Source organism: Chlorocebus sabaeus, chromosome 15 (genome assembly GCF_047675955.1).
Source record: "Chlorocebus sabaeus isolate Y175 chromosome 15, mChlSab1.0.hap1, whole genome shotgun sequence".
Taxonomy (NCBI): Eukaryota; Metazoa; Chordata; class Mammalia; order Primates; family Cercopithecidae; genus Chlorocebus; species Chlorocebus sabaeus.
The window spans coordinates 52301924-52318857 of NC_132918.1; the positions used below are offsets into that span (position 1 = coordinate 52301924).

A 16934-nucleotide genomic window follows, 5' to 3' on the forward strand; every position below is an offset into this window, starting at 1 on the left:
GGGTAATGATAGGAGTGTCTTTTTGTATGCTGACAAGATGAATGGAGACTTAAAGCCCCTAGATAGTTCCAGGATGGAGCCGGTTGCCAGAGAAACCAACCACATGAATAGAGGATTGGAACATTCAGCCCCACACTGGGACTTCTGGAATGGGGAGGGAGGATAGAGACCGACTTAACAGTGGCCAGTGACTTAATAACCATACCTACTTAATGGAGCCTCCATAAAAACCCTAAATAATGGGATTTGCAGGGCTTTTGGGTTAGTGAATATATCCACATGCTGAGAGGATAGTGCAGGCAAATTCCATGGGGACAAGCTCCTGCACTTGGTACTCTTCTGGACCTTGAAGAACATATATATACCTTTTCATTTGGCTATTTATTTCTATCCTTTGTAATATTCTTTATAATAAATGGATAAATGTATTTCCCTGAGTTTTGTGAGCCATTAGAGCAAATTGAACCTGAGGAAGGCTTTTGTGGGAACCCTCGATTGATCAGAAGTACAAATAATAACCTGGGATTTGCAGTTGTCATCTGAATTGGAAGTCAGTCTTATGGAACTAATGCCATAACCCAGTAGCATCTGCACTAAGTCCAGGTAGCGTCAGATTGAATTGTAGGATACCCAATTGGTGTCCAGAGAGTTAGATAATCGGTTGTTGTAGGAAAAACCCTCACATTTGGTGTCTGAAGTGTATGAAGGTAGAAGAGACAGTTTTTCCATTTTACAAATGATCAAGGCTGGGAAATTCCCAAAACATGGGAATTTCCACCTATTCATGCTACTGATCTTTTTTTGTGTCTAATATCTAAGGGCAAAAATGTAAGTGGATTTTGGCCATATTGTGGAACAAGAAGGAAATTAAAATGTTGATGTGAAAAAAATTCATATCTTATTCAACACAGAACATTTTTAATTGGTGAGTATAGGAATGCAGTCTGTGTGTTGGCTTGGCACCTCCCTGCTATAGCACAGTGGCAAGTCCTTTGCATGACAAAGCCTGACTTCTTTTGCTCTCCTAATGTTCTGGGGCTTGTGAAGAAGTGTTTCTATGAAAATTTATTAAAGTTGGATCATAAAACATGTAACTGTATAAAGCATGGTTATTATTATTATTTTTTTTTATTTTTGAGACAGGGTCTCACTCTGTCACCCAGGCTGGAGTGCAGTGACACGTCTCAGCTCACCACAGGCTCCGGCCCCAAAGCTCAAGGGATCCTTCCACGTCAGCCTCCTGAGTAGTTGGGATCATAGGCGCACACCACCACGCCCGGCTATTTTTTTTTATTTTGAGTAGAGAGGAGATTTCGCCGTGTTGCCCAGGCTGGTCTCAAACTCCTGAGCTCAAGTGATCTGCCCACCTCAACCTCCCAAAGTGTTGCGATTACAGGCGTGAACTACTGTGCCAGGCTTTAAAGCATGATTAATTATACTTTAAAATGCTTTACTTCTCAAGATTAAAGAAGACCCAGATCAAACTTCAGGAAATGGGACAATTTTTATAAAATTTCATGTGATACAAATTTAGAAAATGGATTTTGTTACTGCTTTTTCTGAAAACAAAAACTTTTTTTATGCTTTTTTTTTTTTTTAATGGGAGATTCTAAATTCAGAGAACAAAATTTTTAGCATCATTATAAAGTTGGGTCTTTTTTCCTACTCTTGTTTCTTTTTGACCATTTGTCAACTTTAATAATTTTGGTAAAGTACACAGAGATTTCTCAAGCAGAACCGATCTTAATGACTTGGCCTGAAATAAATCATACTTTGACTATTAAATAATGATACTTATTTTCAAGAATTTTTTTTCAGAATATACAGAGTCTTTTCTTTTTTTTTTTTCAATTGTCACCATGCTCAAGTTAGGTTAGTTCTTTACTGTTATTCTTTCCCAGATCACATTCTTTGTTGTAGCTGTTCACAGGTGGTATGGGACTTTTTTTTAGCCCATTATAATTGAGGGTTTTGTTTTTGTTTTTGTTTTGTTTTTTGAGCTTTTATAGCAGCTCATCCCTAATTCTACTTCATTTCCTATACCTGAGTTTTGCCAGAAGTTTTTGGATGCAGTTATAACTAGCATTCTGTTTTGTTTTTAAATACTAGCTAACATTTATTGAGCCTTTATTATATGGTGGGTACTTATTTGTCTTTTATTTCTCAATGTTTTTATCACCAGAACATTGAAAAATAATCATTGGTAAAATTGATAATTTTCTGCATAAATTATATTTAAATGCCATATTAAAAAGGTGATAAATTCATGTAAGATTACCGAGAGTAAGAATTGAATACCATTTTAATCCTGATATTCCTATCTTATAACCTCCCATACAACAGATGCAAAATATATTTTATGTATGTTTTGTTTTATTTGTGATTTACCAAATCTCATTTTACAGATTATTTGAGGTGAGCCTACACCCTCTCACACAGTCTTTGTGTGTGTTTGTCTCTCTCTCTCTTACATAGCACATACAGTATACACAGTTTTGACTTAAAAAAAAAAAAAGATAGTTAATTGACAGGAAATAAGAAAAAAAAACCACCCAGTAGCAAGATTCCCAGTAGGTATGTATATAATATTAGATCCTGTGTAATTATTTGCTTGATGTGGGCTACATATTTGGCTGGCTGCTTGCCCTACACCTAGTGGACAAGGCAAAGAGAAAACATGATCAGTTATAATATTCAGAATCTCATAAGATAAAACAAACTAGTTATTTATGAGTTTGTAGCATATTTCAATACTGTAAATTGAGAGAGATATGCTTAGGGAATCCTTATGAATGAGACACAGTGCGTAATATAGTGAGCACCAACACCTCTGACAATATCATATTATAGTAGGTAAAATAATGCTTCTCATCTCTCTTATAATGTCTTTCACTAGGTAGACATAAAATATATTGACAGTGTAATCTGGAAAAAGTCATTCTAGAAGAGACCAGATTAATTCAGTCTTAGTACTGTATTCAGTCATTTGATGGTTCATCTTTAATTGAATCATCTTTAGACTTCCTAAATAAATACTGTGTGTTTTTCAGGAAATTCTGTATGCATATTTTTATTCAAAACTGGATTTGGGAATGATTAGGCAATGGAGACTTTGTTGTGTTCATTTAAGATCAAACAAGATCAAAGTGTGTGTGTCTCTATATATATGCACACATGGATCATCAACTGAGCTTAGAGTAACATTAAAATAATCTTGGCTGGGTGTGGTGGCTCACACCTGTAATCCCAGCACTTTGGGAGGCCGAGGCAAGTGGGTCACCTGTCAGGAGATGGAGACCAGCCTGACCAACATGGTGAAACCCCATCTCTACTAAAAATACAAAAAAATTAGCCGGGCGTGGTGGCGGGCGCTTATAATCCCAGCTACTCCGGAGGCTGAGGCAGGAGAATTGCTTGAACCTGGAAGGCACAGGTTGTAGCGAGCTGAGATCTTGCCATTGCACTCCAGTGTGGGCAACGAGAGCAAAACTCCCTCTAAAAAAAAAAAAAAAAAAAATTATGAAGTTTCTAAGCAGAAATCATGTGTGAATAGATGGCACTGCCCTTTCCCCCACTCACCTTTCATGAACATGTGTGGAGTGTTAGTTGCCAGTGAAATCACTTTCATTTTCCCAAAAAGAAGCTTAAACAGGGCTTTAAAAATTTTTTGTAGTTTGCAGACTGATTATCTCTCTGGAGAGTAAATGGTAATAGAAGTTTTGAGCACAAAAGGTAAGAAATCTTGTAGTAACAAAATAGTTTTTTCTTTATTTTCTTTCTTTCGTTTATTTTCTTTCTTTTTTCTTTCTGAATGAGGCAGAGTCTTGCTCTGTCACCCAGGCTGGAGTACAATGGCACAATCTCTGCTCACTGCAACCTATGCTTCTCGGGCTCAGGCGATCCTCCCACGTCAGCCTCCCGAGTAGCTGTGAGTACGGGTGCATGCCACCATACCTGACTAATTTTTGTATTTTTTTGTAGAGATGGGCTTTCGCTGTGTTGCCCAGGCTGGTCTTGAACTCCTGTGCTCAAGGGATCTGCCTGCCTTAGCTTCCCAAAGTGCTGGGATTACAGGTGTAAGCCACCTCACTCGGCCTGAAATAGTAATTTTATATTTGAAAACAGTCAGTCATGGTGCTGGCCTGCCTGAAAACATTTGGGATGGAGAAGAGGCGGGTGATTAGGTTTATCCAGGATACAGACTTCCAGATGAGTGTGATGGGAGAGAGGCATTTGCAGATAATTTTGGTGAGAGTGAAGGCAGACAAAACTATTAGAGAAGCAGAGAGAAAGAGGTGTTGGTTGTTGAAATAGTGATCTTAGTGATGGCTACAGAGTTTTCCTTTGGGAATGTATTAACAGTAAGTTGGAATCGGGGTGGAATCTGAGTGGTGGATTTGATTGGTTGGAAACTGAGATGTAATAATTAGTGATTTGGAAGTGCTAGGGTGTGGTGAAGTCAAATTCAGGGTGGGATCGTGGGATTGTATGGCTAAAGGGAAGGAGAGAAGTACCCAGTTGGAGATTTTGAGGTCAAGGAACTCAGAAGTCAGATGGGTTTTTTGCCTCAGGCATGTGGACCCTGCATCAACACCTCTTAGTGATTTTCTTCTCACTTAGTCGTCATCAGATCTTGGAAAGCAATTACTGGTATCTTCCTTGTCAGAAACTTGAAAAAGTGCACCACCTGTGCTTGATTTCCAAGCTTTTTTTTCTAGCCTAGATATTTCTTCAGGTCTCATTTTCTATTTTCACACTGTACATACACATTTCTTCCCCTACCCCCCTTTTTTTTGTCAGTGTTTGCAGAGCAGATTGGGAATTTATATGAATTTAGTTTAAATGAATGGAATTTAGTTTAAATGTTGAGTATATAATGTCATACACAATTTTTGGTCATGTGTTTAAAGCTGTGAAATTATTTCTTCAGTCTTGAAAGACTTCTCTGGAGATGATACAGAGCTGATACAGACATTGATGATGGGGCTGTTTCTTCATTGCTCAGGAGAAAATAATTGTTGGATGGTTCTTACAGGCAACTAAACTTTTATTTAGAGAAACAAAGTAATTAGGAATATAAGAAGTGAAGTGTGTCTTAATAGGCCTTCACTTATTCCTATTCTATCTAGTGTTCTATTTTAGCTATGTAAAATACCACACTAGACCGGATACGTGGTGGCTTATGCCTTTAATCCCATCACTTTGGGAGCCAAGGTGGGCAGATGGCTTGAGCTCAGGAGTTTGAGACCAGCATGGCCAACATGATGAAACCCTGTCTTTACTAAAAATACAAAAATTAGCCAGGCATGGTGGTACGCACCTGTAATCCCAGCTACTTGGGAGGCTGAGGTAGGAGGATCACTTGAACCTGGGAGATGGATGTTGCAGTTAGCTGAGATCATGACACCTCATTGCAGCCTGGGTGACAGAGTGAGACTTCATCTTCAAAAACAAAAACAAAAAAAATCTGTGCTAAAGTAAGTTTCTCATAATTTAGATACTTTGCGTATAGCATATAAGGTAGATAGAAAGATTTTCTAAAAGTGCTGTTGTATAAATCTTTCTTCATAATTTTCTTTAGTTCATAGTCTTTAGAAACAAAATGAAAGTCCCCAGGCTTTTTGACTAATTTCTGGGAACACAGGGAAATACCATTTGAAGTAGTTAAGAGACATGGACTTAAAGAAAGGTTGCTTAAGGGTGTGACTACTTAATCCTGAAACTGCCTGCTTAAAGAGAGGGAGAAAAACCCAAATGGTTGTTTTAAAAAATAATACCTAGTACAAAAATAGGCATATAGACCAATGGAACAGAATAAAGAGCCCAGAAATAAGGTTGTACACCTGTGACCATCTGATCTTCAACAAAGTTGACAAAAACAAGCAGTGGGGAAAAGACTCCCTATTCAATAAATGGTGTTGGGATAACTGGCAAGCCATATGTAGACAATTGAAGCTGGACCCCCTTCCTTATACCATAAACAAAAGACAACTCAAGGTGGATTAAAGACTTAATGTAAATGTACACTTACATTTACTTTAAATGTAAAACCTCAAACTATAAAAACCCTGGAAGACAACCTAGGCAGTACCATCCTGCACTTAGGAATGGGCAAAAATTTTATGACAAAGACACCAAAAGCAATTGCAGCAAAAGCAAAAATTGACAAGTGGGATCTAACTAAACTTAAGAGCTTCTGCAGAGCCAAAGAACCTATCAACAGAGTAAACAGCCCACAGAATGGGAGAAAATATTTGCAAATTATGCATCAGACAAAGGCCTAATAGCCAGCATCTATAAGGAATTTAAACAAATTTATAAGAAAAAAAGACCATTGAAAGTGGGCAAAGGACATGAACAGACACTTTTCAAAAGAAGATATACATGTGGCCAAGAAGCATATGGAAAAAAGCTCAATGTCACTGATCATTAGAGAAATTCAAATCAAAACCACAGTGAGATACCATCTCACACCAGTCAGAATGACTGTTACTAAAAAGTCAAAAAATAAAGAGATGCTGGTGAGGTTGTGGAGAACACTTACACAGTTGGTGGGAGTGTAAATTAGTTCAACCATTGTAAAAAGCAGTATGGCAATTACTCAAAGAACTAAAAGCAGAACTACCATTTGACCCATCAATCCCATTACTGGATATATACCCAGAGGAATAGAAATCATTCTACCATAAAGACACATGCATGCGAATGTTCATTGCAGCACTACTCACAATTGCAAAGACATGGAATTAACCTAAATGCCTATCAGTGACAGATTGGATAAAGAAAATGTGGTACATATTCACCATGGAGTACTGTACAGCCATAAAAAAGAATGAGATCATGTCTTTAGGGAACGTGGGTGAAGCTGGAGGCTATTATCCTTAGCAAACTTATGCAGGAATAGAAAACCAAATGCCGCATGTTCTCACTTACAAGGAAGCTAAGTGATGAGAACTTATGAACACAAAGAAGGAAGCAACAGAAACTGGAGTCTACTTGAGGGTGAAGGGTGGAGGTGGGAGAAGAGCAGAAAAGGTAACTGTTGGGTACTAGGCTTAATACCTAGATGATTATATAATCTATATAACAAACCCCTGTGACACCAGCTTACCTATGTAATGAACTTTCATATGTGCCCCCAAACCTAAAATGAAAGTTAAAAAAAAAAGCAAAAAAATTTTATATTTTCATTCATGGTTTCATTTAATGAGTTTTGTGATTGACTGTGGCCATTTTGCTGTTATGTCTGTATATAGGCTCTTACATTTAGACATCCAGCCATTTTATGATACTTTCTGGGATATTTTTAAATATTTAAAGGTAACATTATATAAAATAAAAAATCATTGATTTTAGTATTTGTCCCCCTTTAATCAAAGGAGACAATAATCACCAATATTCCAGCTATCCACTATAAACTACTACCTTTTTTTTTTCGAGACGGAGTCTCACTGTGTCGCCCAGGCTGGAGTGCAGTGGTGCAGTCTCGGTTCACTGCAACCTCTGCCTCCCAGGTTGAAGCAATTTTCCTGCCTCAGCCTCCCAAGTAGCTGGGAGTACAGGCGTGTGCCACCATACCCAGCTAATTTTTGTATTTTTAGTAGAGAGAGTTTTACCATGTTGGCCAGGATGGTCTCGATCTCTTGGCCTTACGATCTGCCCACATCAGCCTCCCAAAGTGTTGGGATTACAGGCGTGAGCCACCATGCCCAGCCTATAAACTACTTTTATTTGTGTTCTTCACACATTTTAGAAGGTGAACATGCCTCTTTTTTTTTTTTTTTTTTTTTTTTTTGGAGACAGAGTCTTGCTCTGTCGCCCAGGCTGGAATGTAGTGGTGCAGTCTTGACTCACTGCAACCTGCTTCCTGGGTTCAGGTGATTCTCCTGCTTAGCCTCCCAAGTAGCTGGGATTACAGGTGCTCTCCACCACACCCAGCTAATTTTTATATTTTTAGTAGAGATGGTGTTCCACCATGTTGGCCAGACTGGTCTTGAACTCTTGACCTCAAGTGATCCACCCGCCTCAGCCTCCCAAAGTGCTGGGATTACAGGCATGAGCCACTGCACCTGGCTGTGCCTTTGATAGTATTTTGCTATAGTATACTATTTTGATAATATTTTGTGTTATACTGTTTTTCATTTAAGTTACATCATAAATAAACTTTTTCTTTGTATACAGCATAGACTTCATGATGAATTGAAAGTAGGAGACAAAGGTGACTGAGTAGCTGCTGGTACCATTGTCACTGTGGTAGAAAGAACATGAGTGATTATGGTTAGTTAGCTTCTAAGGTAGTTTTTGTATGAGTTTGATTTTAGAAAGACTTGCACAGGTTTATAGCCTGCTGGAGGAAGTTTTTTCCAATGCAGAGGAACAAAGGAGCAACAACATCTCAGTACTTGGGGAGCTGGAGCAATATGGGACCAGGAGACTTGAATAGAAGGATTATGCCTTTTTCTGCAGTTGAAGGGAATTAGGTCATGTGTTCAGATGTAAATTCCTAGTGACCTGAGGATTTACTGCAACTACTTTTAGTATCCTTTGTAACCCCCGTTACTTGAATATTTATCATATTATTATAATCCATCTGCGTTTAGAATAACCAATTTTTTTCATTCAGCTTAATTTTTTTCAGAAGAAAAGTTTCAAATATACACAAAAGTAGAATAGTATAATGAACCTCCATGAACCCATCATCCAGCTTCAAAAGTTATTCTGATACCTTTTTAATAATATTTCTTCAACTTTTAATCATTTAAAAATATTTAATTTTCTAATCCATCTGTGTTTATTTTGCTGGAATTAGATAAAAGAATACTATTTATTAAGTCAGTAATCTTTTTTATTATATCTCTGGCCTACTAACCTACAGTTTTATTTATGCCAGCATAACATAGTTTTAATTATTTTAATAGATTTTAAACTCATAATTATAAATATTTATAATTAAAATTGCTGCTTACATCAGTATTTAAATTTTATATTACTGTTTAAATATATTTTAATATCTGTAGATGAAGTGTGTGGATATTCTTGGGTATTTATCTTCCTTTTCAAATATTGAGGTGGTAACTCTTAACTAGCCAAAAAAGCTTTGTTGATAAGCTTTTGAAAAATGAAAGCTAAGCCTAAACAATTCCACATATGTATTCATTTATTTAGTAAATATTTATTGAGTAATATTGTGTGCCAATATCATATCTGAATAAACTGGTATAAAAACTTTCTACCTTAAAAGTGTATCACTGGGTCAATCTCTGTGTTTTACTACTGTTTTTAGCTCTACTTTCTCCCTGACTTTTAAATTGGTGATAATTAGGTCTTTTAAAAAACTGCAAATGAATAAAATTGTGTGGGACATCTTATGCATGCCCTGCATCACTCTGGCCCTGGGCCTTTAGGGAAAAATAAAGGACAGTGATATATAGGATAATCATAGATATGGATAGAATATCTTTTGTTAGCTCTTGACTTAGTATGAAAAATCCATAAATTATTTAGATGTAGAAAGAAACTTTGGAGCCATCTCATCCATTCATTCTTTCCTACACATAGAGAAGACAAGACCTCAACTAAATGAAGTCAGTGGGTAAGCATATGGTAGTATGCTTATACTTACTGTCTTGATTTCTTTAGACTTGTTTAAACCATTGAGCACCCTGGTATTTGGACCAATATGTGATTTTGTAGCTGGTTTACTTAGCAAGTGAAAAACAGATTAGACTATCTACAGTTTACTGAACAGTAAAACTAGTTAATTACTGTCTAGTGGTTCTGTAGACAAGTAGGCTTTCTAAAACTTGGCATGCTTCTTCTTCCGGTATGTTCCTTCCTTCTCCAAAATAAAGATGTTTTTAGTGTAGAAACAAACAAAGAAAAAAGAGATGTTTTTAGTGGTACAGTATTCATGACTTCGTATTTGTTTTTGTCTGCTTCATTACAGGTTCATGTCAGGGCTGGTCTTTTTCATGGTACTGAACTCCTGTGTAAAACCATCGTAAGCTCAGAGGTATCAGGGAAAAATGATCATATTTGGAATGAACCACTGGAATTTGATATTAATATTTGTGACTTACCAAGAATGGCTCGATTATGTTTTGCTGTTTATGCCGTTTTGGATAAAGTAAAAACGAAGAAATCAACGAAAACTATTAATCCCTCTAAATATCAGACCATCAGAAAAGCTGGAAAAGTGGTAATGCTATACCAACTTCCAAGGATTGTTTTATATAGGAATAATTTTAAGACTGTTTGAAATAATTGAGTAATATAAGTTAAATTATATTAGATAACTTTCATTCTTAAAAACTGATTTTAAGAAAATAAAAAATTTTCATGTTTATGTCTTTATATTTAGGTTAATGCATTTATTTATGTTTATGTTTATGCATTTTTTTGCAATCTTGCTCTTTCTACCATGGGTTTTCTTTTGGCAGATTTATTTTATAAGTATTTTATTACATATGTAATACTTTAAAGAAGATATAAACATGATGATATTTGAAAAATTTACAGTTATGCAGTCTTTCAACTGAAATTTCATGTGACAGATATGTTTAAGAATTCAGAATTTTGTGCATTTTAGAAAGATCATTGATCCTAACTGACTCAACATATCTTGTGGGGTCTGGGGCATAAATGCGTCATCAAACGTGTTAATATTTGGAGTGAAATATATGAATATTCATACTAAATGTGACTATCATTAGATTTTTGTTATCGCTGGCCACTTTTTGCTGTCACGTGAGCTATGAACAAACCTTCAGTTTTTAGAGCTCCTCAGATTTTGAAATTATGGATATAAGAGGATGGACCTGTTGTCATACTTTCATCTTCCATGTTATGTTTTCAGTCAAGTGTTTCACTTTCTTCTAGCTTTTTGAAAACTTTTTGGTGGGGATGGGGACATTAATTTTATACATTTTTAAAATCTAGTTACTATATTTATCTATATGAATTTGTGTTCTTTTATTCTTTTTTTCTTTTGAGACAGTCTCACGTTGTCGCCTGGGCTGGAGTGCAGTGGCACTATCTCTGCTTACTGCAGCCTCCTGTCTCCCGGGATCAAGCGATTCTCCTGCCTCAGCCTCCCAAGTAACTGGGGCTACAGGCGCCCGCTACCACACCCAGCTAATTTTTTGTATTTTTAGTAGAGACAGGGTTTCACCATGTTGGCCAGGCTGGTCTTGAACTCCTGACCTCATGATTCACCCGCCTCGGCCTCCCAGAGTGCTGGGATTACAGGTGTGGCCACCGCGCCTGACCGTGTTCTTTTATTCTTAACATGGGAATATAAGCATCTCCTCTGGTTATCATCTATAATCGTCTAAAAATAATTTTTAGACTAGGTGCAGTGGTTCATGCCTGTAGTCCCAACACTTTGGGAGGCTGAGGTGGGAGAATTGCTTGAGGACAGGAGTTGGAGACCAGTCTTGGCAACATAGTAAGATGCTGTCTCCAAAAAAAAAAAAAAAGGTACCCTAAAAATAACTTTTAATGACTAAAAAGTCACAGAAGCGTTAGTTCCTCAGTATTTTTTTCTTCCCTGATATAGAATTATCCTCAAAGTATTTGATTATAAGATTTTTGATACAAAGTGGCAAAATTAATCTATTTAAATGTTTATATAAAAGTCCTATCAGCTCAGTGCCTCCTTTTTGGAGACATATTTATATACCTAGAGACATTATCTCCTTCTACATTGAGATTTATGTAGTCTGAAAGCTCTTAAAACATGTATTCTGATATTGTACATATTTTCTTAGATTATTAAAAATTTCTCATTTTGGCTGGGCATGATGGCTCACACCTGTAATCCCAACACTTTGGGAGGCTTAGGCAGGTGGATCACCTTAGGTCAGGAGTTTGAGACCAGCCTGGCCTACATGACAAAACCCCATATCTACTAAAAAGGCAAAAATTAGACGGGTGTGGTGGCGGGTGCCTGTAATTCCAGCTACTCAGGAGGCTGAGGCAGGAGGATCTCTTGAACCTGGGAGGTGGAGGTTGCATGAGGTGAGATCATACCACCACTCCAGCCTGGGTGACAGAGTGGGACTCCATCTCAAAAAAAAAAAAAAAAAATCTCATTTTCACAAGGCTGTTTATCCATATTCTATCTTATTCATGTACTATTTTATTATGAATTGTTAATTGGGTTTTAAGGTTGTTCTTTTAAAGATATTGAGCATTTTTCTATGTATATCTTGTTCTTATTTTAGAAGATTATTTTGGAAATCGTCCAGAACTTTCTAGAACTATTATTGAAACAAAGGACATGTGCACCTTTACACCTTAAAGTTATTCTTAGCATATTTATGTAATTGTATCTTTTTCAACAGCATTATCCTGTAGCGTGGGTAAATACGATGGTTTTTGACTTTAAAGGACAATTGAGAACTGGAGACATAATATTACACAGCTGGTCTTCATTTCCTGGTAAGATTTACATTCTTATCCTTAGTGTTAAACAGTAACTAACTTTTGGCATGTGGATTAGTTAGTTAATATTTTCTTATGAATCACCATTCTTTCAATTTAGTAAAATAAAATTATCATTTTGTATTATTTATTCTAAAACAGATTTACACAAATTATTTTAATATTATCATAATATTACTTGTTTCTGAGTAGATTTCTTTACAGATTTTGCTTTGGTTTAAAATTGGCCTATATTTTATTTTATTATTTATTATTTATTGTTTTGTAGAGACAAGGTCTTGCTATATTGCCAAGACTGGTCTCAAAACTCCTGGCCTCAAGTGATCCTCCCAAAGTGCTGGGATTACAGGCATGAGCCACTGTTATTGGTCTATATTTTAAATGATTATTTTAACAAGTTAGTATTTTAAACATACTTCCAACAAATAATGTACCATTATTTTGCTAGTAACAAGTTAACTCTAGTATTAACAAATTATTAATTTAGCTCCTTAGATTGTCTAGTCTGACCATGGGACATAACTTTTAAGTTTTGTGATGGGTAGCTTTGTCTTTAAATCTTATGCATCTCCATATTTAGGAAAGAAATCGTCTAAATTTCTTTTTTTTTTTTTTGAGACGGAGTTTCGCTCTTATTGCCCAGACTGGAGTGGCAACAGACTGGAATGGCACGATCTTGGCTCACTGCAACCTCCGCCCCCCAGGTTCAAGCGATTCTCCTGCCTCAGCCTCCCTAGTAGCTGGGATATCAGGCATGTGCTACCACGCCCAGCTAATTTTGTATTTTTAGTAGAGACGGGGTTTCTCCATGTTGGTCAGGCTGGTCTTGAACTCCTGACCTCAGGTAATCCGCCAGCCTTGGCAACCCAAAGTGCTGGGATTACAGGTGTGAGCCACCGTGCCCAACCAAAATAGGCTAAACTTCTGACTCTTTCAGTCAGTGCTGCCAGGCACACAGTGGGGGAAACCTATTCCTGGGTATATTTCTTATTTTAATGAATGTGTGTTGCTTTCAGCATTTTTTATCGTTTTTTTTTCCTTTTTCTTTTTTTGAGAACTTCTCCTGAAGAACAGTGTCGTCTTTATAATAACCTTTGTTGCTCCTAATTGTGCTAACTTTCTTCATTAGTAGAAGGAATGTTCTCTAATTAGGGAGAAATAGTAAAAACACTTTTTTTTTTTTTTTTTTTTTTTTTTTTTTTTTTTGAGACGGAGTCTCGCTCTGTCACCTGGGCTGGAGTGCAGTAGTGTGATATCCGCTCACTGTACGCTCCGCCTCCCGGGTTCACGCCATTCTCCTGCCTCAGCCTCCCGAGTAGCTGGGACTACAGGTGCGTGCCACCGTGCCCAGCTAATTTTTTGTGTTTTTAGTAGAGACAGTATTTTACCGTGTTAGCCAGAATGGTCTTGATCTCCTGACCTCATGATCCACCCACCTCAGCCTCCCAAAGTGCTGGGATTACAGGCTTGAGCCACCGCACCTGGCCTAAAATGCTTTTTCTGTAGTTGGCTTTAGCCTGAAATTTGATGTAAGCGGAGCACCTTCCACACACCTTTGTTTCTCAAATACTACTCAGAATACCCTCATCACATGAGGTAGATGGTTTTATTTTCATTTTTACAGGTAAGTGAAGCTCAGAGAAAATAAGTGAGTCTAAAATCTTACCATTGGTCTATACTGCTTTCTCAAATGTTGGAATTTTTAGTGTAAATCTTACATTATAATAGTGGTTTTCTTTTTCTTTTTTCCTGTCTTTATAGTTTGTTGATATTTCTAGTAAAGTTGTGAACTAATTTGAATTTGAATTTTTTAATTCATGGCTTTGTAAGTAACATTTGAAAATGTTCATGTACTAGCAGTTGTCACCTGAAAAATTATTTTTGGATAATCATTTACTGACATATTTATAAACTCTTTGCAGTCTAATAGTGTGTGTGTATGTCCTTTTATTCCTATGTTCTCAAGCATGTACCTCTAGCAATTTTCATTAATTATGTTATTCCCCAAATGTAGGAGAGCTGTGTATATTTGACGTATTTCTTTTTTTTTTTTTTTTTTTTTTTTTTTTGTTTGTTTGACTCAGGGCCTCACCTTGTCACCCAGGCTGGAGTGTAGTGCCTTGAACACAGCTCACTGTAGCCTTGCCTTCCCGGGCTCAAGTGAGCCTCCCGCCTCAGCACCCCAAGTACCTGGGACTACAGACATATACCACCACACCCGGCAAATTTTTTTTTTTTTTTTGTATTTTTTGTAGAGATAGGGTTTCACCATGTTGCCCAGTCTGGTCTCGAACTCCTGAGCTCAAGTGATTTTTACCTCCTCAGCCTCACAAAGTGCTAGGATTATAGGTATGAGCCACTGCTCCCAGCCTATTTGACATATTTCTTAGGAGGAACTAAACTTTCACAATACAATAAAATATAGCCCCAAAATACTATATTTTCTTGAAAATCTTAATTTTGACTCACACATGTTCTCCAGAATCACCAACCAACTTGACTAGTATTTTTAGTAAAAATTAAAATTTTTGGTGGTATTAATTTGGCATAATACTATGAACCTGACTTCCTCTCTGAGAAAATGTATGATGAAAAATAATAAATGAACAGAGTTAGTTCTGCATGTGTCAGCTCTAGAATTGTTACATTTAACCCAGTAGGGGCAAGCAAGAAGCAAAGAAACCACAAATAGTCTATCATCTAGAGTCCCTAAGTCATCATTACAAGGTGTATAATCACAATTATTATTTTTTTTCCTAACTTTCGGTAATTTTTTATGTATGGGCTAGGAAATACAAATGTGATTCCTGTTTTTCTCCCTATACTTACAGAAAATGGCACTTTCGGTATAATGTATAATGTTCTGCTCCTTGCTTTGTTTACCATATCTACCTATATGGAGAACTGTTTTTTCCCCCCATGCCTGTGCTACTATAATGAATAAACCTTGCTTATGTACAGGTGTATATATGAGATAAATTCCTTAGAGGTGAGTTTGTTGATTCAAAGAATAGATAAATTTATAATTCTTATAATTACAAATTGCTCCCCAATAGAGTGTATCAATTTTTACTCTCCATGTGTAGTATATATGAATGCCTTTTTTGCCAGATATGGTGGCTCACATGTGTAATCCCAATGCTTTGGGAGACTTAGGCAGGAGGATCACTTGAGTCCAGGAGATTGAGACCAGCCTGGACAACATAGTGAGACTATCTCTCCCTATACACACAGAAAAAGAGTGCCTTTTTTTCTGATCACTTTTGAACAAGGTTAAAGGATTACCTCTATATTTGGGGCTAATAAGTACTAAAATACTAAATTTGATTTCAGTTAGGTTGCATTTGATAGGACAAAAGTATAATAGTACTAGAGAGCAGAAGTATGAAACTGTAAATTGCTGAGAAATCAGCTCTAGAGGTGTACAAATTATTAGAATTGAGCCAGCTGCAATAGTGTGTGTGTGCTTGTAGTCTCAGTTAACTCAGGAACTTGAGGCAGGAGGATCGTTTGGGGCTAGGAGCTTGTATCCAGCCTGGGCAATGTAGCAAGACTCTATCTCTAAAGAACAGCAAGATTAAAAAAAAAAAGAGTTGCCTCCATCCAGGTGAAAATTGAGTCTGGGCTTGGTGTGATTGCTCACACCTGTAATTCCAGCACTTTTGGAGGCTGAGTTGGGTGTATCTCTTGAGCTCAGGAGTTCAAGACCAGCCTAGGCAACATGATGAAACCCTATCTCTACCAAAAATTTAAAAATTAGCTGGGCGTGGTGGCTTGCGCCTGTGGTCCCAGCTACTCAGGAGGCTGAGGTGGGAGGATCACTTGAGCCTGGGAGGTGGAGGTTATAGTGAGCCAAGATCATGCCACTGCACTCTAACCCGGGTGACAGAAACCCTGTCTCAAAAAAAAAAAAGAAAAAGAAAAAGAAAATTGAGTCTGTGAGGTGAGAAAATATTTATTTAAAAAGGTGAATGAAGAATTAAGGAACAAAAACTTGAAAGGATTTTCCAGCTTTAGGAGATAATTCTGAGTGTGCATACTTTATGGACATTAGACCTAAGTAGAATAGATCTGATATTTTTTTTCCTAGGAGATACAGAGAGAACAATTGTACTACAGTCAGTATAAGAAAAGAAAAATTACTTTGGAGAGGGGAGATCTTAGATTGTACACCTAACTCTTATTTTCTCATCATAAGTTTCTTATCTGTGAAATAAAAAATTTATATAATGTGAACTCCAGAGTTTTCTAACTACACTGAAATTCTAAAATCACACACACAATTCTGTGAATTGACCATATTTAGGGTGGTGGAAAAGGGAAAGGAAGGAGTACCTTGAAGAAAGAAGCAGTTGGTGAGGTAAAAGGAGTGCCACTTAATGGAGTATTCCAGAGACTACCAGAGAAGGTATTTTCTGTCAACAGTTACAGAATAATAAAGAGCATTATCATTAGATTTGATAAGAATGTCATTGATGACTTAAAATACC

The 16934-nt window shown here is 36.8% G+C and overlaps 1 protein-coding gene across 6 annotated transcripts in view; it reads left to right on the plus strand.

The window, feature by feature from the left end:
* PIK3CB (phosphatidylinositol-4,5-bisphosphate 3-kinase catalytic subunit beta) overlaps positions 1-16934 on the plus strand; it is a 183726-nt gene that overhangs the window by 108699 nt on the left and 58093 nt on the right. For all 6 annotated transcript variants that reach the window (XM_073023562.1, XM_073023563.1, XM_073023564.1 and 3 more), the window contains 2 exons: positions 9947-10198; positions 12345-12441. In XM_073023562.1, the coding sequence (XP_072879663.1) occupies positions 9947-10198; positions 12345-12441 (349 nt within the window). The remainder of the gene's footprint in view (positions 1-9946; positions 10199-12344; positions 12442-16934) is intronic.